The sequence below is a fragment of the Pongo pygmaeus genome, chromosome 13 (genome assembly GCF_028885625.2).
Source record: "Pongo pygmaeus isolate AG05252 chromosome 13, NHGRI_mPonPyg2-v2.0_pri, whole genome shotgun sequence".
NCBI lineage: Eukaryota > Metazoa > Chordata > Mammalia > Primates > Hominidae > Pongo > Pongo pygmaeus.
The window spans coordinates 39,888,379-39,914,358 of NC_072386.2; the positions used below are offsets into that span (position 1 = coordinate 39,888,379).

The window sequence follows — 25,980 nt, forward strand, 5'->3', positions numbered from 1 at the left end:
ATTTAACAGAAACTATTCCAGCTGGAGATGTTCCATGACCCTAGCTTCAGTAAGACATGAGAAGCAGTCATTTATCCTCAAAGCTATCCTCTCTGAATAAGAATCTAAAGTATCTGTGAAACCATAATCTGCTCTTTTTTATGTGCAAATAGTAGTACCCTGTTCACTTTTTGAATGATGTCAGCTGGTGAGAGCTTCCCCAGCTGCACCTCATAGACAACCTTAACCTTTCTACAACTGAAAAGAACATGGCCTCTCTCCACAACAGAATGTCAGGTATGACCTCCATGTGAGAGTGCCCTAGCATTGTTCTTTGCTGCACCTGTGACAAATTCTAATTATATATTTGCATAATCATTGGTCTGTCTCCCACACTGCACTGCCAGTTCCACGAGGGCAGGAATGAGTATTTTATGCATCTCTCTATACCTAAAACTCAGCACTCAGCACAGAGCCTGGCGGTTAATGGACGAATGCCTACTGTTTGTAAGAAAGATGGATGACCAGAGCATAAAGAGGGGGAAAACCGGCCCTCAATCAGGGTGGAGAGGCCAGGGTCAGATCAGGCAGGCCCTTGCAACTCTCCAAAGACAGTTTTTAAATCCAAATAATTTATAGAGTAGCTTATTAACGGATAGTTCCATAATCTGATAAGAAAAACATACAAATCAAACAAACTCACACCTCACTTTCTACAAGTTGCGTCCAATTATGAAAGAAGCATCTTGCAAAACCCTTACTCTTAAGAGAACCACCTAAGAAGCACATAATACAGAATACATAAGTAACAAAGTTCAATTATGCTACATCTACGTTCATTCAAAAAATCATTGTTATATAGTATTTTTTTTTTTTTTTTTTTTTTGAGACTGAGTATCACTCTGTCGCCCAGGCTGGAGTGCAGTGGCACGATCTTGGCTCACTGCAACCTCCACCTCCTGGGTTTCAGCGATTCTCCTGCCTTGGCCTCCCAAGTAGCTGGGATTACAGGCATGTGCCACCACACCCAGCTAATTTTTTTGTATTTTAGCACAGACAGGGTTTCACCATGTTGGTCAGGCTGGCTTTGAACTCCTGAACTCAAGTGATCTGCCCGCCTCAGCCTCCCAAAGTGCTGGGATTACAGGCGTGAGCCACTGTGCCAGGACAATTATTTTTAAATGTTGAAATCTGAAACTACTTTAAAAGGACCAAAACCCGAAGTTTTGCAGCAAATAAAAACATCAATTTAGTATATGCTTCAGCAGATTACTACACAAAAAAACAAATCTCTTGAAGCAGTCTCAACTGTTTCTCAACTTACAAGTTAATATTATCCCCAGAAACATCACAAGATGCTGCAGAGGCTAGAAAAGTAAGCTTCACTCTAGAAATGATTTCACAGAAATTATTCATCTCAGAGGTGGAAGCACTTGCCATTGAAGCCATCAAAGAGTGGCAGGCCCCAGAGAAAGCCAGACCATCCATAAAGCCATGCTTGTGCCCAGCAATCCACCACCGTCAGCAGTCCAGTGGATCTTGCTAGACGTGTCCTCTTTGGGAGAAAGGCAAAAGTGGCCTGCCCATCTCATTACTGAGGCTATGTTTCACAGTAGTGTTTTTTCCATTTTGATCTATTTTGTTTGGGTTGGTGAGAAGAATATATTATTTTGCCATTTATGGCTTCCTAAACTTTGTATTTTCTGTCTTCAAAATAGAAGCCTGCCAGAGACTATTAACAATGTTCTGCATTCAAGTTCAACAGGGATCACTGCAAATGTCTCCTATCTTCTCGGGCATCTCTCCCTCACTTCATTCTTTTTTTGCTAGAATGGCACTGCCCATAGGCTTTTTACTGAGAAGCTAAGAAGCGACAGATGCCCAGGAGACTTGTGGCCTAAGGGCTGGAGAATGAGGTTGAACAGCTCACACCAAATTACCAAGAACATCTTACAGGATAACTCCAATACACTATACATGTCTTAGCTGCCCTCTTTCCCTTTACGAAAAAACAGTGTCAATGCTATGACACTATTTTTCCTAGGGATAAGACTAGGGAACTGAAAAAAAAATTCATTTAAAAGAAATGCCAGCAAAAGTCATTAGCAGCTGCTTATTTATAATGTTTGTACACGTCTTCTTGGTGAAACCAGAAAAGTAGCCATGCATTCAGAAGAAACCCAAGCAGCACAATTTAATTCAGGGCTCTATGGAGGGCAGGGCAGGTGTTCCAATAGTTTTAAGATAAATGCCTAATGAAGCAAACTGACATCTATTTATAGTTCTAAAACTTGGCTAGAAACTGAGTTTGTTCCTAGTCCCCGTGACGGCTCCTAAAATTATTCGATTCCATGTTTTCAACTTATCCTGAGAAAGTGGGGTTACAAGTAAAGAAGATGAAGTGGAAAGAAAATTTTGTAACAGATCAAATTACCAAAGATAAGAACGAAAATGTAGTAACACTACTCACCCATAAACCCACTGACCAGGAATAATCACTGTTCAAATGTTCATTTAAAAAATAATCTTACTATAACAATATAGCATAATGTCTGGTCTATAAATTCTCAGTGCATTTTAGCTACCATCATAGCTATATTTTTACAATATCAGGCTTACTACATATTACATATCTGCTTTATGGCTGGCTTTTTTCATTTTGGCAATAATCATGAATGTTTCCCTACTGCAATAAATATTGCCCTATAGATAAAATAGCTGTAGAGATTTCATAATATTGACATACAGATTTACTTCCTTATCCCTTATTTAGGTTGTTTACAATTTTTCACCACAATAACTACTACAGTGAACAATCTTGTACATAAGTTGTACATACTTATACATTTATTTTCTGTGAATAGTTTCCTAAAAACAGAATTACAGGGAAGAGAACTACTGATCTCCAGAAGTGTTTTAACAGTTTACACTCCCACCATAACGGGGACCCATGTTCTTACACTCTTGCTAACCCAGAATGTTATCCTTTTCATCTCTGCCAATCTAAACAATGAAAAATGTCAGATATTACTGTTTGATTTCCTTGATTTTTGCATTTGTATCTTGGCCACTTGCTCTTTCAAATACTGCCTTTCATATTTTTGTCTAATTTTTCTACTAAAGTGTTCATGTCTTCTTCTTGGTGATTGCTAAGAGCTTTTAGGTATGTCTTGGTTTGATGTATAAGGTGACAATAGGACTCATGGTTAAAAACTACTGGCAGTTACTGGCTCTGAAACCAGGTGGTGTGGTTTCAATCCTGACTCTGCCACTGAAGCTGTGTAACCACCTCTGTGCTTCAGCTTCCTCATCTGTAAAAGGGGGATAATAATGTTCATAGGGTTGCTGTGAGTAATAAACGAGTTAAAATAGTACCTAGGCTAGCCATTTGTACAATGAAGGAAGTTTATTTTAAACTTACAATCTTACAATTTTATGAGGGTGTGCTTTAAATTCTACATTAACTTTTAGAAATCTGTGATGTATTTTAAGCAGAAATGAATACATCAAAAATATATGCATAGGACCCCCTTTTAAATATACATAAGGATCAATAGAAACAGGAACTATGTATTCATTCAACAATTATCAATTAAATGCCCACTACAGGCTAGGAACTGCCAACAGAATGAAGTATAGAATGGCAGGGTCCTTCTCTTTATACCCACCCTAGAGGATACCATCAAGGAGACTGGTGCTTGTATAGCAGTGAGCCAAGCAATACACTTCACAGAGGTATAACACACAATTTTTTTTTAATTTTTATTTTACTTTAAGTTCCAGGATACATGTGCAAAACGTGCAGGTTTGTTACACAGGTATATATGTGCCATGGTGGTTTGGTGCACCTATCAACCTGTCACCTAGATTTTAAGCCCCACATGCATTAGCCATTTGTCCTGATGCTCTCCCACCCCCGCCTCATAGACCCTGCTGTATGTTGTTCCTCTCCCACAACAAGCAATTTTCATTGCACATGGAAGGACATTTAACCCACACTAAATGAGGGAAGGGTAACCTCTCTGAGAAAATATGAAGCTGATAAAGTGGTGATTAATCAAATACAAAGTGGAAGGAAGGGAATTTCCACAGAGAGGGAAGAGCATGGTGCGAAGGCTTGAAAGGCAAGAAACATTGTATGGCATAATTGCGAGGTGTCAGGATAACTAGCACAGCTACAACTCAGAGCACATTTAGAGCATGAGAGTGAAAGCAGATCACTGAGCAGGACACAGATGACACTTCAGACTCCTGAACAGGACTTCAGAGGGACTTATCCTGGGAACCACAAGGAGCCACTGAAGAGTTTTAAGAAGAAGAACAATGCTAGATTTGCTCTTTAGAAAAGTCACTATAGCCACACTAGATAATGAACCAGAAGGGAACGAGACCAGAAGCATAAAATGTCAGAACCTAAAATCATGCCCAGGACCATATTACCTCAGCTGTGCAACAGAGAAAATGTGGGTGTGAGGAGGAACAAGTTGAGATCAAGTGACTAGTGACCGGTCTGGGGTCTCACAAGTGCTCAGAATGGGAAAACTAGGAGATCTGAAGTCTCTGGGCTCCTACTGATCTTGTGCCACACAGCCTGATGACAGATGGTGTTGCATCATTTTCTAAATTATCTCAAAAGCTTCTCTTAAAAACATGTCTACCTCCTTTCTGAACATCAGGCACAGAACAGATGACTCAGCGCTGCTCTAAACTAATGACCTTCCTTTTTCTAAAATATAATTAAATACCCCATTGAGGGCAGAAAACTCCTTGGTACTCAGAAAAAGGTCAACCATTTCCATAGTCAAATTATGTATGGGAAGGGCCATGTTTTGAACAAGACAGTTGGTATATTCTTGTGTCCTTGTAAGGATGTAGGAAAAAAACAAACGCAGTTTCTCCTATTATATATATATACCTCAAAATACCCAGCACGGACTATTTCTGTGACCTCTGGTCACCAAAATGTGTGGGGATTTCTCCCTACCAGCAACCCATTCTGCAGATGATTCTCCACTGGACACCAGCTGGGTGTCCTCTAATTCAATTCAATTCTGACACTACCTGGAGATAGCATCAGATCCCACAGGTTGAGGGCTCAGTCCCACAACTGGCTTCAGATGCCAGTCACAAGCACAGTCCTGTGCTTCTAACCTACCAGCTATAAATCAGGGTTCCCACAACCCCCTCCTATGATTCAACTAATTTGCCAGAGCAGCTCACGGAACTCAGGGAAACACTTACTTATGTTTAGCCATTTATTAGAAAGGTATTAAAAGGATACAGATGAACAGCCAGATGGAAGAGACACATAGGTCGAGGTATGGGAGAAGCAGCCTGGAGCTTCCATACCCTCTCCAGGCCCACCGTCTTTCAGGAACCACCACATGTTCAGCTGTCTGAAAATCCTCCCAAACCCTGTGATGTTGGGTTTTTATGGAGGCTTCATTACATAGGCATGACTGATTAAATCACTGGCCTTTGGTGATCCACTTAACCTTCACCCCCTTTCCCCTCTAAGGAGGCTGGAGGGTGGAGCTGAAAGTCCCAACCCTCTAAGCATACATTGGTCTTTCTGGTGAACAGCCCCCAACCTGAAGCTATAGGAGTCCCCAGCCACTGGTCATCTCATAGCAGAGAACAGACAGTTACCACTCTGATGATCCCATGGGTTTTAGAGGTTTTTTTCTGTGAGGAAACAGGGAGACGAAATACATATTTCACAATATAATGGTCCTTAAGAACATTGAATCCCCAAATTAAAATACCCATTTTATTCTTCTTCCATTCTAATTTAGTGAAGGAGGAAATCTCAGGGTATTGTTAGAGTATCTACTACTTGTTTATTTGTTAATCTCCTGTTTTAACAAAGGCAGAATAAACCTCAAGCTCAGATTTACTCAGGCAAGAGTATCCAGGACTTAATTTTGTTTTGCATGATAATTGATAGTGATTTTTCCATTTATGAAAATGGTACAATGATTCAGTTTTAAATTAAGTCAGTGTGATGATTAATTTTATGTGTCAACTTAACTGGGTTAAGGGATACCCAGATAGCTGGTAAAATATTTCTGTGTGTGTCTGCCAGGGTGTTTCCAGAAGATATTAGCATCTGAATCAGTAGACTGAGCAAAGAAGATCTGAGGGCAGCAGACATCCAATCGCTTGAGGGCCTGGGAAGAGAAAAAGCAAATTTGCCCTCTCTTCTTAAGCAAGACTTCCATCTTCTCCTGCCCTTGGACATCAGAATTCCAAATTCTTGAGCCTTTGGGGTTGGGGCTTACACCAGCAGCTCCCCGGGGCCTCAGGCCTTTGGACTTGGACTGTATTACACCACCAGGTTTCCTGATTCTCCAGCTTGCAGAAAGCATATGGCAGGATTTAGTCTTCATAATCACATGAGCCAATTCCCATAATAAATCCCTCTCATGTATCTATGTATCATGTTGGTTCTGTTTTGCTGGAGAACCCTAATATAGTCAGTAAACATGAATACAGATTGACAAAATGTCATGAAGATACAACTGAATGATACACTTAGGAAACAATCAAATTATTCTACCATAATCATGTGGGAAGAGCCTACAGAAAATGCCTACGTTCACCTGAATCATTCACAGCAGCAACCAGTAGACACAGTTTTACCGGACACTATGAGCTTAGCAATGTTCCAGGCTTTATATCAGTAACTCCATCTTGGGCTACTACTCCATGTTAAACTGCTGGTGAACTTTGAGACCCGAAAAGGAACTGTGAAAAACGTTCCTTCACAAACAACCGTGCTCTCAACACTACACAATACAAGTAAAACTGGTCCTAATCTTTACAAACACTCTGTATATAGGTGTTTCCTAACTGATACAAATTTACCCTTCTACTACTGATTAAAGACTTGTTTAATACACCAATGAAATAATGTGACAAGCAATTTATGTAATCTAAATAAGTTATTTTAAATAGCCCCCTTGCCCTTCTCGGGTGGTGCAATCTCTGACTGCTAGCCAGGTTGCAACCCCCATTCCAGAGTAAATGCTAATTTAACTCTGTCCTGTTGACCTTTTTTGGTGGGCACTGGAGGGGTGACAACACTAAGAATTTAGGTAATTTAGATATTAAAAGGGCAAGCCAGTACATATCACAAAATATCAGTATAACTCACTGCTTCACAAAAGGGGAAGACATAACAGTCATCAATTTAGGAAAACAATTGATATAGAGATTTTATGATAAGCTTTCTGTTTAAGACATGTCCTTTTATGTAAGGTGATTTTTTTGGTGAAAATGTATCAAAATGCTTTAAATGTCTATGTCTTCAGACACAGAAAGTAGCTGAAAGAGCTTGTAAAAAGTGAATTAAATGTTAGCCAGGCACAACGGCTCATGCCTGTAATCCCAGCACTTTGGGAAGCCGAGGAAGGCATATCACTTGAGTAGAAGTGCAAGATCAGCCTGGGCAATGTAGCAAGACCCTGTTTCTACCAAAAATACAAAAAACTTAGCCAGGAGTGGTGACGCGAGCCTGTAGTCCCAGCTACCTGGAAGGCTGAGGAGGGAGGCTTGGGCCTGCGAGGAGGAGGTTGCAGTGATTCCTGATCACGCCACTGCGACAGAGTGAGACCCTGTCTCAAAAACAAAATAAAACAAAAATGAATTAAATACATCTTTGTGATCACAAAAATATCTTCTGAACAATTTAAGTTGTGTAAAGAATGACATTCTTCCAGCTTTTCTTGGAGCTAGGAAAAAGGAGCTTTCCATGTCTAGAACATAGGGACGATGAGCACTATAAATATATCTGGAAAATTTGGACTGGGTTTAAGGTGAATATAATGACCAAAAGGTGAAAAATCCAAAGATTTTAGATTTATGAGCTTCAAATGGCCCAAAATACATAGAGCATAATGGATGAGATGAATGGAAAAGAGAATAATGGAAAATAGTTTTACTCTTTGTTAAACTTAACTAAAAAGTGAAATGGGAGACAGAACTTCAGTGCAAGGTTGATCATAAGAAGTAGAAGATCTCTGGATAACAGGCTGTTAATATTAATCAGTAAACTCTTAACTACAGTATTGATGAACACCTCCAGAAAACACTTCCTTTAGCCAGTGTATTGTACGATGATGATGTGCAACGGCCATGGCAAAGGGTTTGTAGGTCCTTCTTGCCCAGATGCGGCCACTTAAGCAGTAAAATAATGAATGGTATAAATTCAACCATCAAGCCACTGCACACAACATTAACTCAACAGAAAGAAGCACATTAGGGTCACCTCAGTAAGCAGTATATGCAGAAAATAACAACAGAAGTGAGAGGTGTGTCCACCCTGTAATCAATTTCTACAGGACACCTCTCCTTCAGGTTACTTACCACTCAGATACAAAATCAGGCCTCACTATTCCCTCCCTGGCCAAGCTGCTCAACTGACACCAAGTCCCTAAAATATATTTCAGGGTGCCAGACCTCATGCCTTCCAAATTATGTCTGGCACCGTCTACCAGATGTACCTAGAAAACCATTCAGGGCTAAGGATCCATGAATCACGTCAAAGAGCATGGGGCTAATGGATCACAGACAATGGCCCACATGTTATGGGGCCCACAACCACCCTCACCCCTGCTGCTTACACCACAACACACTTCAAATGTGCTACACAAATCTGCAATCCTCAGCAACTTAATGAATAACTTCAAAGTACCATGTAGCCATCTGATGTGCCTGCACTAAGTAAGGCATTTCACTGTCTGTGTTGGCCTCAGCCTTCCCCCCAAGCACAAAAACAGATGCACGGTTAACAGTCAACTCCTCTACTCTAACTGAAATCCCTGCCACACTGTCAGAGACAAAGAATTCAGAAACCTCTTTGCAGATCTGTAGTCTCTCTATTCCAAGGTTAGTGAAGTTGTCACTGTTTCACCAGCCCACCAAGCTAAGGTACTGCTCAGCAAGTACTTAACGGTGCCTGCCACTGTAAAAAAAAAAAAAAAAAAAAAAAACTGATCAGGAGCCACAGAAATAAACTCGTGCCTCATCAAAGAAAAACATCTAAATATCAAAACGCCAAAGCACTGTAGAAAAAAATCTATAAAATAAAAAATATATTAAAAAGGCATATGGGCCAGGCATAGTGGCACACGCCTATAGTCCCACTACTCTGGAGGCTGAAGTGGGAGGATTGCTTGGGCCCAGGGGATTGAGGCTGTAGTGAGCTGTGATCGCGCCATTACACTCCAGCCTGGGTGACAGAGTGAAATGCTGTTTCAAAAGGCACATGGAACATACTGAGCCTTATGTATTAAGAAAAGACTTATTCAGTAAACTAGACTTAAAATTCATATGTGCATATGTATGTTGTGTATGTACATATGGACATATGCACATATACATACACTTACAAGCTCATAAATAGATTAATACACAGACACACAATTAATTAATTATAGGCACCAGTAATAGCAAAACCGCTAGCTTTTTAACCAAAAATCCACTTTTACATCCTGGGCACATAGCTAGGCTACACTTGCCTTCTTCCATTTCTGTTAGGTGTACCACAGAGGGGCCATGTTACAAGTTCCAGCCAACCAAACATAAACAGAAGGAACTATTCCTTCTCTCCATTTTCAGCTGTTGTGTAACAAATTACCACAAATTTAGCAGCTTAAAACAATACCCATTTATTATCTTACAATTCTATAAATTAGAATTCTGGGCCTGCTTAAGTGAGCTCCCTGTTGAGGGCCTCACAAGGCCAAAATGAAGGCGTTGGCTAGACTGGGCTCTTATCTGGAAGCTTGGGGGAAGAATTCCCTTCCTCTCAGATTCTTCAAGGCTGTGGGTCTAAGATCCCTATTTACCCTGCTGATGGTCACCAAAGAGCTGATTTCTGCTCCTAGACGCTGCCTGCATTACTACTCACGTGGTCCCTCCCTCTTTAAACCAACAACAGCATGTCCAGTCCTGCTCATACTTCCAATCTCTCTGATTTTTCCTTCTGCTCCCAGCCAGAAAAAAATCCTGCTTTTAAAGGGCTCATGAGATTAGATTAAGTCCAATCATATAATCTCCCTTTTGTCTTACAAAGTTAAAAGTCTCAGGAATAACATCTTTTCAAATTGAATATTGCACCCACAATCAAAGGGGAGGAGAGTACACAAAAGCAAGAGTCACCAACAATCATAGCATTCTGTCTACCGTATTCCTCTTCCAGGCCTGGCTTATGAACATCTCCCATGCTTGTTCAAACATATTCTTTCCCTTTGGCAACCTTGAAAACCATATGTTACAGATGGCAGAACCCATCCAGGGTCATCCTGAGTCCCTGAAGCAAATAATGGGAAATATAAATGAAAAAGACTTTGAGCAACAAAGTACCATTAAGACTTCTTGGTTAAGCCAAAGTATCAGGCCCTCTTGTTAAGTTCAGAGTAACACAACCAAGTCTACTGGTTGAAAATTAGGTCTAAAAAATAATTTCCATCATAGAAATTGGCAAATGAAACTCACAAGGAAACAGATCAGAAGCCTATTAAGTTGAAGTTTTTCTGTTTTTTGTTTTTTGGGTTTTATTTTTTTGAGACAGTGACTTGCTCTATTGCTCAGGCTGGAGTGCAGTGGTGCAATCTGGCTCACTGCAACCTCTGCCTCCCAGGTTCAAGGAACTCTTCCAGGTTCAAGCCTCAGCCTCCCAAGTAGCTGGGACTACATGCGTAGGCCACCATGCCTGGCTAATTTTTGTAGTTTTAGTAGAGAAGGGGCTTCGCCATGTTGGCCAGGCTGGTCTTGAACCCCTGGCCTCAAGTGACCCACCCACCTCAGCCTCCCAAACTGCTGGGATTACAGGCACGAGCTACCACACTTGGCCAGAAGCCTACTAAGTTTCTGAAGAAATTTCATTACTCAAATCAACCATGGATAGTTAAAAGCCTGTGACTGTAAAACAATCCCCAAATTTAAATAAACAGGAAGTTGACTGAAAAAGTTATGCCGTTCCCAAAGAGGGCACATTTCCTGTAACCCTCCTTAGACCTGGCCAAATATATATAGGAAAGAACAAAAGAGTTCTTCCCAGATTGCAGAGCCAGATTGTAAAACCAAGGAACTTCCTCTACCGGCAGGCAGGGGATTTCACAATGTCCCCTGCGGGATGCCATCACTGTTATGAACAATAACTGTCCTGACTCCCCTTCTCTCCTTTCCTCACTGGTATCATTCACTGTGGACATTATTTCCTGTATTTTTTGTTTTTTTTTTTTGTTTTTTTTGAGACAGTCTTGCTCTGTCACCCAGGCTGGAGTGCAATGGTGTGATCTGGGCTCACTGTAGCCTCTGCCTCCCAGGTGCAAGCAATTCTCCTGCCTCAGCCTCCTGAGTAGCCAGAAATACAGATGTGCATCACTAAGCCTGGCTAGTTTTTGCATTTTTAGTAGAGATGAGGTTTTGCCATGTTGGCTAAGCTGGTCTCAAACTCCTCAAGTGATCTGCCTGCCTCGACCTTCCAAAGTGCTGGGATTGCAGGCATGAGCCACCGCACCCAGGCAATTTCCTGTACATTTAAAAGCATAGGCTATCTGCTTTATGCTTCTTTCAAGCATTATTCTGTGATACGGGTTGGCTGTGTCCCCACCCAAATCTCATCTTAAACTGTAGTTTCCACAATCCCCATGTGTCATGGAAGGGACCTAGTGGGAGGTAATTGAATCATGGGGGTGGTTACCTCCACGCTGTTCTCGTGAAGTGAGTGAATTCTCACGAGATCTGAGTTTTATACGGGGCTTTCCCCCCACTTTGCTCTGTACTTCTCCTTGCTGCCATCATGTGAAGGACATTTTTGATCCCCCTTCAGCCATGACTGTAAGTTTCCTGAGCCCTCCCTAGCCATGCAGAACTGTGAGTCAATTACACCTCCCTCCTTTATAAATTACCCAGTCTCGGGTATGTCTTTATTAGCAGCATGAGAACAGACTAATACATAGCTTGATATTGAGATATTTCTCAGCATTATAAAACTGCTTCCATTAGTATCTATGGGGAAAAGTTAGTTTGAATTATAAAAAAGACATTTCTATTTTTTATATATATCATAATTCAAAAAAAGGCAGAAAACACTGCCTAGAGGTCCTTCAGTGTCCTAAGTATCCAAGTAAACCTCCGTGGAGCTGTGGGTTCTTCACAAGTATTACAGACAGCTTCTCCATATTCATTACTACTCCATACAATTTGACCCAGGGGATGGCGGAGGGAGATTAGGGTAGAGCAACTACAACATCATATTTGGCATTTAGAAGTTGTACTAAATGTAAAACCTTTATAAAGAGTGAAAATATTTCCTGAAGCATTTGTCATCAGCTAATGATTTAGTATAGCAGGAAAATATTTTGTTGGTAGAATGCAAAAGACTTGGCAGGGTCTCACAATCATGGCATTTTAATAAGTAGAGTTATAGCTCTCTTTTTAGTCTTTATTATCCATCGGATACCATGTACATCATTCTTAAGCTTTTAGGCTCCTTAAGTGATTATGGAAACAATAAATTCTAAACCAAAAACACTGAGAAGGGTTGTATTAGTTTCAAAACTTCACATTTTGTCTCTTGCTGCGTCAACATTCATTCCCACATACACTAACTGTGAACACCCCACCCAGGCAACCAGGTGCACAAGTTTGATAAGGTTGGCCCCTACCACAAGTTCACCTCTCTGTCCTCTTCTGACCACGACCTACCAATGCACCAACGCAACGCACTGTGAACTGCACTGAGCTGTGAACTGCACTGAGAACACTAGTAAAGGCACTTGCCCACAGTCCTTGCTCTCTCTCTGCTCCCACCTGTTTCCCACCTGCTTAGCTGATCCTGCTCTCAGAGCTGTCACCTCCACCCCACGTGTCCCCCCATCCTCCTGTACAGTGATTGTCATTCTAAGATGTGTGAGTGTAATAAACTCTGTTTTCTTGAGCCTCTCCTGTGTCCCCTCTTGTGGCTACACCTCACTGAACATTACCTAAAAGAACACAGGACAAGGGTACAAAGGATTAAAAGAACAAAAAGAGAAAAAAGGAGGCCAAAAAATCCACTGACTTCTTATCCACTTAGCATCTCCCCTATCTGGCCTTAAATTGAGAAGAATTGCTCATCCCTAGAAAGCCCCACCAGGTATCCACCTTAAAGTATGAAGCAGGTCTTAAACTCCATCTCCTCACCTAATTCTCATTATTCATTTGTCAGTGTGTCCTGCCCTTCTCTCACCGCTGCCTCAAGCTACTCCTCTGAAGAAAGCCCTCGGGTTGCTTGATGCCCTGAGACTCTGTATGCAGCACAAGAGGCTTGGCAGAATGGAATCTGCTCTGCAAGCTTCAGCTCCCTTCCCCTGAATATTAAACCTCTCCCTTCCACAATGACATCTGTCTCAAAACAGTCACCATTTGCCCCAACCAAGTCTTGCCATTTTCTAGGGTACTTCTAATTAATTTGCAGGTTACTTTAAAATTTTCCAAGTAGACTGAAACCAAAATTCATATAAACTCAATTTAAAACATTAAAGAATCACTACGGGGAAAAAAGCTTGCAAAAATATAACTGTTTCAACAACACAAACTTCAATCAACAGGACTCTCAGTCTACAGAGAAATCATTTTCAGTCACCACTTTCTTTTCATATACCCCACAGGCCCGTATCATTGACTTCAAGCTCATTAACAACATTTTGTTTTACATGGTTCAAGTGATCCTTATTATGCAAGCATGGCACTCTCACAAGCATTATCTCATTCAATCCCGACACCTGTGGAAAGGTTTTTTATATTTGATTGCTGCTAAAATTAATGCAGAGAAGGCTGCATTTTGATCAGGCATCCTAAAGCCCAGTAACAGAACTGTTAGAGTGATTATTGTAAGAAACACCCACTTTCTCCTGATGACATGATGAATGTATTTATTTATTTATTTATTTATTTGAGACGGAATCTCACTCTGTTGCCCAGGCTGGAGTACAGTGGCGCCATCTTGACTCACTGCAACCTCCGCCTCCTGGGTTCAGGCAATTCTCCTGCCTCAGCCTCCCGGGTAGGTGGGATTACAGGCACCTGCCACCACGCCCGGCTAATCTTTTTGTATTTTTAGTAGAGACGAGGTTTCACCGCACTGGCAAAGCCGGTTTTGAACTCCTGACCTCAAGTGATCCGCCCGCCTTGGCCTCCCAAAGTGTTGGGATTACAGGAGTGAGCCACCACGCCCCGCCCTATTTTTACGTTTTGAGGGGAGGAAGGGGCAGCAATTATGAATTTATTTAAGAATCTGGTGACAGGCTAAGGACATTCTCCCTCAGAAAAATGCATGTATAAAATGTGACTTATAATTTTATAAAATATATAGGCCCCTTGCAGCCTATTAGAGACTACTGGCTAAGAATGTGAAAGGGTACAGGTGTAGAAATCCTGGGTCAAGCAACAAGCCACAGCCAAGATTTTAAAGGCAGCAGAGAGTTGACTGCTTAAAGGCAATTAAGAAACTGAAAATCTCACTGAGATAAAGTCATAACTAATTAGATATTTAATCCAATACCTTAGTAAGTTTAACATCTCACCAAATCAACAAATGCATGAAAAGATTTATGTAATGGTCTCCTGAGCAAAGCATCTATCTAAAATACAGCATTCTCAAAGAGGAAATTAGGTAAAACAAAAAGACACAGAACACAAACATAATGAAATTTTCCCAGTTAAGGAATCTGAGTGGGACAAATAAACATATACCAGACCGTATCATAAAACCCAGCCTACCCAAATTAATTTTATCATTTAAAAAAAATCTATGCAGCCACAAAAAATGATGAGTTCATGTCCTTTTAGGGACATGGATGAAGCTGGAAAGCATCATTCTCAGCAAACTATGGCAAGGACAAAAAAACCAAACACCGCATGTTCTCACTCATAGCTGGGAATTGAACAGTGAGAACACATGGACACAGGAAGGGGAACATCACACACCGGGGACTGTTGTGGGGTGGGGGGAGGGGGGAGGGATGGCATTAGGAGATATACCTAATGCTAAATGACGAGTTAATGGGTGAGGCACACCAACATGGCACATGTATACATATGTAACCAACCTGCACGTTGTGCACATGTACCCTAAAACTTAAAGTATAATAATAATAAAATTTAAAAAAAGAAAAAAAAAAAGAAAATTTTTAAAAATTATTACATACTATTACCATACAGAATAAAATATGGAGAGTTCCAGAAAAATAAATAAATAAATAAAAAATAAATAAATTGAATTAAAAAAATCAGAAAACACAGTTTATAATAGGTATATTTCTGACTTAGTCTGTTCAGACTACTAACAAAATACCTTAGACGGGGTAATTTATAAATAATAGAAATTTATTTCTCACAGTTTTGGAGGCTAGGAGTCCAAGATGAAGGCACTAGCAGATCTGTGCCTGGCTAGGGCCCACCCTTTGCTTCAAAGATGGTGCCTTGTTGCTAAACCCTCATACGGTGGAAGGGGACAGGGTGACCCCTTCAACTTCTTTTAAGAGAGCACTAATCCCATTCATGACTTAATCATGAGTGCCCTCATGACTTAGTCACCTCCTAAACGCCCCATTTCTTAATACTGTCACATTGGCAGTCAAGCTTCAACATATGTATTTTAGGGGGACACATTCAGACCTTAGCAATATACTAACCAACTCATTAAAAAAGGAGAAAGTATATCTTTTTGATGCAATAGAAAGTTATATGTTATTTACAGGCTGAACTGTCCTCTTAGATGTTGAATCAAATATAGAATACTGTGGTTAATCCTTTTATGCAAATAATGACTGTTATGGATTGAACTGTGCCCCTCCCAAAATTCATATTAAAGTCCTAATTACAATAGCTCAGAATGCAACCTTATTTGGAAATAGGGGCTTTGCAGATGGTAATTATTTAAGATAAAATCATACTGGAGTAGGATGGGCTTGCCCAATCCTATATGACTGGGGTCCTTACAAAATGGGGAAATTTGGACACTGAGACACACACAGAGAGAATGTCATGTGAGCATGAAGGCAGAGACCAAAGTGACGTATCTACAAGCCAAGGAAGCCCAAAGATTCCCAACAAAGCACAAGAGCTAAAAAGGCAGCCTGGAATAGATCCTGTCTCATACCTTCAGAGGGCTCATGACCCTACTGGCACCTTGGTCTCAGACTTCAAGTGTGCCTGTCTCAAGAAGTGGGAAACAACGTAACTCTGTTGTTGAAACTACTCAGTTTGTAGTACTTTGTTACAGCAGCTCCAGCAAACTCATAAAATGACCTAATATATTTTACTTTATAATAGACTTGTACATATTATAAGGCAAAATGTGTCCACATCATATGCATGATAGAGTGAATTTTTAAAAATACAGATTTTGTAGGAGCTTCATGTTCACTGGAAACAGCTATTTTTAACTAAGCTGCTGCCAGTTTAAAACAAGTGTAAAAAAATTGACATGACTTTTGTAAAATGAAATCTCAATATGAATAAAACTCACTAAAAGAGCAACACAAGATCATCTGCCCTTTATTACAGTAAAAAAAAGAATACTTTATTCTAATTACATAAATTGTATCTTTATGAGCAATAAAGTAACGAAGTACATGAAAATAAGATGATCAATTTTTGGTATCATTATATATTTTCATGCTGAAAGGATTTTCTTCTCTAATAAATTTTACTTGGAAAAAGCATTTTTTTACCTCCAAATTGTAAATATATTGAAAATAACTGTCAGCAACAAGGTAGAAATAATCAATTCTAATATAAGACAACAGTTGTGACACATTTAATCAGAAATTCCAAGTACAAACAATATACTGTTTTATTTATCATCCCTTACTAACACAAGCAAAAAAGCTCAATTCCATAGAAAGAAACGTTTGCCTGAACAGACTCCTTCCACTTATAAACCCAGGTTATAGGCCAGCTGCGGGGGCTCAGCCTGTAATCGAGGCGGGCAGATGACCTGAGGTCAGGAGTTCGAGACCAACCTGGTTAACATGGCTAAACCCTGTCTCTACTAAAAATACAAAAATTAGCTGGGCGTAGTGGTGCATGCCTATAATCCCAGCTACTCGGGAGGCTGAGGCAGGAGACTCGCCTGAACACAGGAGGCAGAGGTTGCAGTATGCTGAGATCACGCCATTGCACTCCAGCCTGGGCAACAAGAGTCAAACTTTGTCTCAAATGAATAAATAAATAAACAAACAAACAAACCCAGGCTATATTATCCAGCACATCAGTTCTCAAAAGGAAGTATTTCCAGGTCTAAAGCTTCTCTGTAGATAACGTCAGGTTCACGGACCTGCATGGAAAAAAATGGCTACAAAAGCAGGACAGGACTATTTCTCTAAATTTTTTTGTCACATGCAAACATTAACATGGGCTTTACATACTCTCCTAAATATACATATGCACAGAACAGTAACCTGTGCCTTAGACTTTCTAAGAGTGTGCTACACTAAATTATGGATAAGAGACTATGTGCTGCTTCACCTTTCAAATAAAAGGCTTTTCAGTAAAAGGAAGACAATGACGCAGTGATTCTGCATTTGGATTCGGTGTGATAAATAGTAACCGTATCGCATCACATGCCGACCTTCTCCAACCTTTTAAGTTCTTTCCTAACACAGTTTAAATTATTTTTTCTACACTTTAGAGCTACATAGAACTTCAAGATTTAGCTGAAATGGAGCCCTCTATTTTTTAAGTTGGAAAAACTAAAAAGTCTAGCTTGGGTAACTTCTTCATAGCATTAGGGATAGTATTTTATACTAATAAAAATATCCTTAATGTCAATAACTATAATTTATTGAACACTTTTTACGTGTGTTCTACACACTCGTTTCTCTTCACCTCAACCCTGAGAAACGGAAATTATCATCACTTTAGCAAGGACAGATTCAGAAGTTAAACACTCTCTCAAGGTCAGAAGCAGCAGAGGCAGGATTCAAACCTTGGCCTTTCCCACTCCAAAGCCAAGACTCTTAATTGCCTTTGAGGGCACTAAGCTTTGCAAAAGAAATCTTTAGAATCTAAGTGGAAAAAAGATGTCGTGTTGGTAAACGCAGTGCTGAGATATGCTATAGAGAAGTGACCAGTAGAGCAATCAAAAAGGTTAGTAATATCGAAGAAGTCCTGCCAGAGAATTCCTGGGCAGCACATATGCTTGGTTCTGTAAACCTGAAAGAACTTGCAGTATAAAGTTATTAGAAGCCTTCCAAACTACATCAACAAACAAAGCACTTACTTTCATAAACATGTCTGGCAGAGAGGTCACAGATAACTCCAATTATAATAGAAAAGCAAAAATAATTACATTAAGAAACATTTTTACAGAAATAGTCTTACTTTTCTTGATTTCCTAAGTTGACAGGCATAATTGATTCTATAAAGGCAAGTTTGTGTGATGAAGATGATGCAGACGCGTGCAAACACACACACGACAGGAATTTCATGCTGCATCTGTCACCCTAAGTTAACCAAGGTTCTGTAAAACACAACCCTCAACTTTTCTGGATGTGGTTCATAACAAGGCTGCCACTGTGGTAGCCTAGGAAAAACCTCACTGCTTCCGAGAAATTATGAGAAAGCTCATTAATTAAGGCTAACCTATGAAAAACTATTTAACACTAAATCATGAAAAACATTTCGAGATAAGTCATCAAAATCCTTAAAGATCCCGTAAATTTGAACCTATTTCAGAAGGATAAAAAATTAGTAATCATACACATTATGTAAGAAATAGGTCACAGCATAAGTATTCGCTTATTCGCCCCATGTAAAATTCTTTGAGTCCAATGATTTTAATTATTAGAATCTAAATCAGTTTTATTACAGTCACAGCTTATTAACCCCATAAAGAAAAATGGGCACATCCAAGATGCCAAAGGTTCATTAAAAACAATTTAAAATACATGATGATTTTAAGTCTTCAACAATGTGGTTGTTGAAGGGAAATATCTAAGACCCGCAGACTGCCTGTCATGCCCTGGCCTCAAAGGAGTTTCACGACCGAGTTCTCCAGGTAAAAGTTAATGTATGCGGGTCCCTAAAGGAAGACCCCCAGCCTTCCATTCCTCTGGAGCCGGCGGGCGGCGGGGAAGGAGGATTCTGACAACAGGGAAAGGGAGAGGAGCGCAAACCGCCGGCCTCCGCGCCGCCACCCCCAGTGCGGCCACCGCTCATGCCAACACATCCCGGGACAGCCGGGTGCACCGACTCCGCAAGGTCACCCGTGAAGAGGCGACTTTACATAATCTCCCACCGCGCCGCCCGGGCACCTGCGCGCCGCGGCAGCAGTGCAGCCGCGGTCCCCTTCCTGCAGCACGGGCGCGAGATGATGCGGGGGCGGCGAGCAGCGCTACCAGGCAGGACGCCGGGGACCCGCGGGCAGGCAGCGCGCACCAAGCCGGGGGCGGGGGACAGAGGGCGGACGCCCAGACCCGGGATGCCCCGAGCCGCCGCCTTGGTTTGCGAGGCGAGGCGCGGCCGGCGCGGGCCAGGCTCGGTGCCGAACTCCCCAAGCTGCCGCCGGACCGCCAGCGCCGAGCGTGCCCCTCGCAGCTTCGCCCCGGACTGCCCCGGGACACACCTGCCACGCGCCTTACCTGAGTGGCTTTGTGGAACTGCTTCTTGAGCCCGGCCACCGACATGGTGCAGGAGGCCGCGCTGGCGGCTGCTGTGCGGGAGGGAGGCGGCGGAGCGGGACGGGAGGGCCGAGCGGCGCGGCGCGCTCGCCTGGCCGCCGCCGGTCGTGCCGCCGCCGGTCGTGCCGCCGCCGGGGCTGTGGGCGCGAGGGCGCGGAGCCCAGCGGGACGCGGGCTCTTGCGGAGAGACACTCTGACGTCAAGGGCGGGTGATGCGGCCTCTTAAAGGGGACGCGGGAAGCCCCGCCCCAAGCGCGGGAACGCCCAGGCAGGTGCAGTGGCGCGCAGTACCTGGATGCGGGCGCCCACTGCGGAGATGTGGCTCAGCAGCACCCGCTGGCGGATCCCTAGTGAGCGGGCCGAGGACGTCCTCCTGTCCCGGGGCTGGTGTTCCTGCCCCCGGGAGCTGCGGACGGGTCGCTGCAGATTGGCAGCCCAGGCACCCGCAGGACTCTGGTGACTTGCTGGGCTTCCAGGTAGCCGCGGCGGCGCTGCCTGCAGACGGCCCTCCTGCCCTTTGAGCCTGGCCTCTCTGCGCCGCAGCCTGAAAAAGAGTGGCCTTCTATCTGCGCTAATGAATAAGTCATTGCTCCTTCTATGCCTTGCCCTGACTGGTTGGTCACAGAAAACATTTCTCTGCCCTGGTTTCAATATCCCTTAAGCCTGTCTTACCTTAGGGAAAGCCACACACGCGTTTTCCCCCTTGTCTGATACAATTTAATGACTTAAAAAGAAGAACAGGAACCCTTAAGCCTGGACAGATGAATAGAATTGAAGTCTTACTACAAAACTAGCGTTTAATCCTCTGGTTACAGAAATGAAAAAGCCCAAATGTGATCTTGGTGTTATGCTTGTGGATTTAGGGTTTCCGGTCCGATAAAAATCAAAATATAATGTGAAAAAGCATGATACTAAGTTATATACAGATACTTCATATGTAATCAAGGAGGTATGGCTGGCTAAAGTGAAACTAATAGATGACTTGGGAGCAGAGCAGCACTAAATGCCTTCTGTGCTCTGGTACTTAACCAAGTCTGGTTTTTCTAGGACTGAGAAGCTGGTCAGAAAGAACTTAGACGCTGTCCCCGTATGTGGACCAAAGTGATAAGAAGGAGAAGCCCAGATGGGAGAAATTGCCAAGGATGCGTAGAGACAGCAAGGCCAAATGGGAGTCCTAGAAATACTTTTTCTGTCTCCGCAACTCCTGCAGCCTGATAGGAGCCACAGATTCATCCCCACTCTTCTAGGCACTGCAGCTTGGGCACAGGGTGAACACCTGATACAAAAGGGTCCTCCATCCGTAGAGCTACCAGTCATGGTCCTTCTTGATAATGTGAACTGACACACACAAAGGCAGAGTCAAGCAGTGGTGGACACTGGAGCAGTAGAGCGCATGGATTAGGGACGCAGGCTGCAAAGGGAGGCAGATGAAAGGAGATATTCTCCAGTGTGGTAGCCCTTACCACTGTTCATATACCTTTCCCTACATGGCGGAACTGCACTTTCCAAACCTCTTGTTAAGTGGAGGCATGGTTACAAGTTTTGACTAGAGGTTTAAGAGGAAAAGTGACTGTCACTTCTGTAGAAGCAATATGAGATGTGAGTATGAGATGCTGCAAAGCTCTCTTTTCTTCTGCCACAATATTCTAGAAAGCTGTGATCTGTCAGCCAGTATCCAGAGTGAGACTAAAGCAGGGCAGAGTCCCCACCTGACGTTCAATGGGCATGTAGCATCAGTGACAAACCTGAGTAATTTTAATCCACTGAAGCTCTGGTTGTTAGGAATAAACTTTTTTCTCTATGTTTCCAATTTTTAAAAGGCTACCCATTACTTGCATAATAGAAAAAAAAAATATTTTATAGTTAATTTTTACTACCAGGTCCCTGATCTGAACAATAAAGCATTTTCATAAGACAGACCTTGGTTGAAGCTGCCAAAAGATAGAGCAATTGATCTACAAAGTGGAAGGGCCTGGGATGGATAGGAGCTCTGCTCTCTAACCATGAAAGGTGTGAAATGGGGGCCTGAATTGCCTCCTTGGAACTTTGAATACTTAACTGAGCCCTGCATTATACAAAAGGCAGTTTCTATCTTTCCCTGGTTCTTCATTCACCAACTTGGAAGTCTCATGCTGCTTAACTTCAAAGAAACTACCTTGGGAGAAAAAAACTACTTAAGGGCATTACATTAAATCCTTTGGAAACCATTGATTCAGTCGCCCAGGCATCCTCTGCACCTCATCTGATATGGTTTGGCTGTGTCCCCACCCAAATCTCATCTTGAATTGTAACTCTCACAATTCCCACGTGTCGTGGGAGGAACCCAGTGGGAGTGATTGAATTATGGGGGTGGGTCTTTCCTACACTGTTCTCGTGGTAGTGAATGAGTCTCACAAGATCTGATGGTTTTAAAAACAGGAGTTTCCCTGCACAAGCTCTCTTGTCTGCTGCCATGTGAGAGGTGGCTTTCACCTTCTGCCATGATTGTCAGGCCTCCCCAGCCAGGTGGAACTGTGAATCCAACTAAACTTCTCTCTTTTGTAAATTGCCCAGTCTCAGGTATGTCTTTATCAGCAGCGTAAAAACGGACTGATACATCATCTAAACCCAGCATTTGTCATCTAAACCCAGCATTTGTATTGAAGCCACAATTTATGCCTGTAAAGACCTTTGAGATGTCACCTTTGAAGAAATTTGTTAAGCTCTTCCTACTAGCAAGCATCCTGGTAGGAGATGCTGGGATTGAGAAGGGGAAGTATCAAGGCATGTATGGGCTGGACCTTGAATCCCAAGGGGTTTTCACACGAGTAACTTGAAAAAAAATCTTCCCATGGACATTTATTGTTACTTGAATACAGAGGAAAAAATACCCCAGACACTGAACAATTCTAAACATGGATGCCGTCTTTGGTTGCAAAGAATCTTCAACAGAGGCTTTGGAGAGAAATGCAGAAGCACAATGCAGGGAAAGGGGAATCAAAAGTCAATGAGGAAGAGCTTTGTTTGGTAAAAGGTTGTGGTAATTCAGCATGCTGCCCTAGTCTCCCAAGATAAAAATCAATGTAAATGTTAAATAAACCTAGATCTGCTCAGGAAAGTCCCAATTAAATGAAACCCCCACACAATACCACCTCACTAATTGGGCAGTAAATTCGTGGTCAGCAATAATCCCATCACATCATTCATGCACTATTTCTCCTTGCATTATGGTAAAGCTTCTGGCAAATACCAGACCTCTCATTTGCACAGAGCTGCTGCATCCCTGGCACCTTTCAGAGGGTCCCTAGCTTCAAGGAGGCAGAGGAAAAGCAGCAGCATTCATCTTTCTGAGCTTCAACCCCTGTCACTGAGCCTCTGGCTCATACCGGGGCAAACTACTCCTGACTTCATGTGTAAGCTCCTTAAGCATAAGAAACATTGCAAAGCAAAGGCATTAAACTCCAACTTCTTATTTTAGAGATAAGAAAACAGAGGCAATGAAAGGAAGTGACTTATCCTTACTTTTTCTACTCTAGCCTTTAGCCTCAATTTAGGGTACAGCCTCTAGTCAGTGTTAATAAATAGAAGAGGTTTGAATGAATGAATGAATGAATAAAAGAATGAACAATGTATCATTGACACTGATGCTTTCTTCTGACCACATTGGATCTGATGTTCAAAAGCCTTCACCAGATATTAAAACCTCGACTGTGCAGGACCCAGACAGTTTTTCCAGGGTGAGTGGCACTTAACATAAGATTTTGTGCCTTTGGATGTGACCAGTAGCCTAGCTCAGGCAGGGCTAACATGCCCTTTCCTAGAGATGAGAAATCAAGGGAAAGACCATCTTTGTTTCCTTGCTTCCAGTTTTGTCACCTACCACCCACTCTCCAACAGATACACAGAGAGAAGCATTTTTTTTTAACCTCTTTTGAAGTGGATGTGTGGGTCTTTCTGCCAGGGATAGCCACCTTCCCCACCTTTCCTTCTCTCCCATATAGCCCTCCTCCCCGCAAAGTACAGGGGCCTCTCCCTGCAAAAACTTCCTTTTCACTTAGATAAACCCTTTTAACCCAATCACAGAGGAGAAGAAAGGGCTTAACCAAGTGGGTGACTCATGTTAGATTCTTCATCTGTACCATCATCACTATTTCCATTGCAGTTTGAAATAGTTCTGACTTCCCCACAAAATCCTGCCACCTCCAGTGCCCATTTGCAGTGTTTTTCCTTTGAAGTCTTTCCCCATCCTTCTACCCTCATGTCCTCTCTTTATTTTTGAAGCCTCAGCCCTGATTGTGTTGTATTTGGTCTAATATGTACCATAGACATGCTTACCTCTTTGAGTGCAGGGTCTTTATAACTCTTCACAGATAATACAAATACTTGCTAGATATAGGCTAATTGCAATTGTGAAAGCCTGATTAAATTTTGAAAGCTAGGTACAGCAGAGGGTCAAAAAAACTGGGAAACTGGCTGAGCAGATTGTCCAATGGTTACTACTCCATCGACGTGTCCAAGCCCGGTTCTCCAGGGTCCTGACAATTCAGCTCCCATTGCCTTTCCCATAAATTCCCCTTTGTTCATTCAGCCAACAGTGCTTTTGCTAGGTTGCAATCAAAAACACTTGGCGTTACATCCCCTTTCCCCTTCCTGCAATAATATTCTAATCTCAGATCCATTTCTTGTTTGGCTACCAACTCAGAGATTTAGGCAACTATAGTTCCTGCTAAGCACTGCATTAGGCTTCCTTCTCAGAAAAGGGTGGACAGATTGAGTGACAAGGAATATAGTCTTTTAGCAAACTGTCAATTCTCCCTCTAAGACATTGACATTCTGATTTACAAATCAAACCTTTTGTTTATGTGATTGGTATGGTTCAGGCTGACAGGGTCTGAACCTCCCAGTCCCCTGGGAACTGGCATCTAAATGCTTGTAAATAAATGCCAAGCAACTAGACTCTGAGAGAGCAGTGGCACTTCTGGAATGAGAATCATCTGAATTAAGGGCAAATTGTTAGGACATCTTTACCATTGGCTTATTTAGTCTATTCTTGTCTGGATATTATCACTAGAGATATTGAAGCCATATTGTTAACTCTGAACATAGGATTTGGCTAGTCAGCCTCTTAAAGTACTGTGTTAAAGAGGCCAAGTTCTGGCCTGGCTCGGTGGCTCATGCCTGTAATCCCAGCACTTTGAGAGGCTGAGGTGGAAGATCACTACCTCAAGACCACCCTGGCCAACATGGTGAAACCCTGTCCCCACTAAAAAATACAAAAATTAGCCAGGTGCAGTGGCATGTGCCTGTAATTCCAGCTACTTGGGAGGCTGAGGCAGGAGAATCACTTGAATCTGGGAGGAGGAGGTTGCACTGAGCCGAGATCATGCCACTGTACGCCAGTCTGGGCAACAGAGTGAGACTCTGTCTCAATAAAAGAAAGAGGCCAAGTTCTGTTGCTATTTTGGTAGCTAGTTAGCCTTTCAGAGAAAAGCTTTTCCTTAGTCACAGTGTGCATGTTACCCCGTCATCTAAATGATGCATTCTCTTGATTATGGAAAATCCAAGTGTGAAAGGAGAGATAATTTAATTTAGCATAAACCTGTCAATGATACTAAGAACTCTGAGTACAAGCTTCCAATATTCTGTATCAGCTTTATATATGAAAATAATACTGATAATGTATTTATTCTACTTTACTCTTTTTTTTTTTTTTTTTTTTTTTTTTGAGACGGAGTCGCGGTCTGTTGCCCAGGCTGGAGTGCAGTGGCATGATCTCGGCTCACTACAACCTCCGCCTCCTGGGTTTAAGCGATTCTACCACCTCAGCCCCCCGAATAGCTGGGACTATAGGCACCCGCCACCACGCCCGGCTGATTTTTGTATTTTGAGTAGAGGTGGGGTTTCACCATATTGGCCAGGCTGCTCTCAAACTCCTGACTTGTGATCCGCCTGCCTCGGCCTCCCAAAGAGCTGGGATTACAGGTGTGAGCCACCACGCCTGGCCCTGCTTTACTGTGTTTTTAAAAGAAAATTACGCTTTAAGAAGGGCTAAAACAATCAACAATTTACAACTATTTAAATAGATTATTCATCTTTATTTGGCTCAGGCTTTTCTTTTTCCCCTTGAAAAACAATTTTTCAGATTGGTTGTTTTATTAAACATGCTCAGCTTGTATTTTTCTCTGGGCCACACATATAAAGCCGACTTCAATGACAACAAATCAAATATAAAGCACCACTTAAAAACTACATTTCAAACATTTAACATTAAAACGCTATCCTTTCAGGAAGATTAATTTTCTCTGAGGTCCAGTTACAGCAAGTTTGCCAAGTAGGAAATTCCTTA

At 42.1% G+C, this 25,980-nt stretch overlaps 1 protein-coding gene across 1 annotated transcript in view; it reads right to left on the bottom strand.

Moving 5' to 3' along the window:
* The window catches only part of SH3GL2 (SH3 domain containing GRB2 like 2, endophilin A1), a 220,653-nt gene extending 200,800 nt beyond the window's left edge, over window positions 1-19,853 (bottom strand). The window contains exon 1 of the mRNA XM_054502135.1: window positions 19,617-19,853. Coding sequence (XP_054358110.1) covers window positions 19,617-19,661 — 45 coding nt within the window. The 5' untranslated portion in view covers window positions 19,662-19,853. The remainder of the gene's footprint in view (window positions 1-19,616) is intronic.
* Between the last annotated feature and the right edge of the window lie 6,127 nt (window positions 19,854-25,980).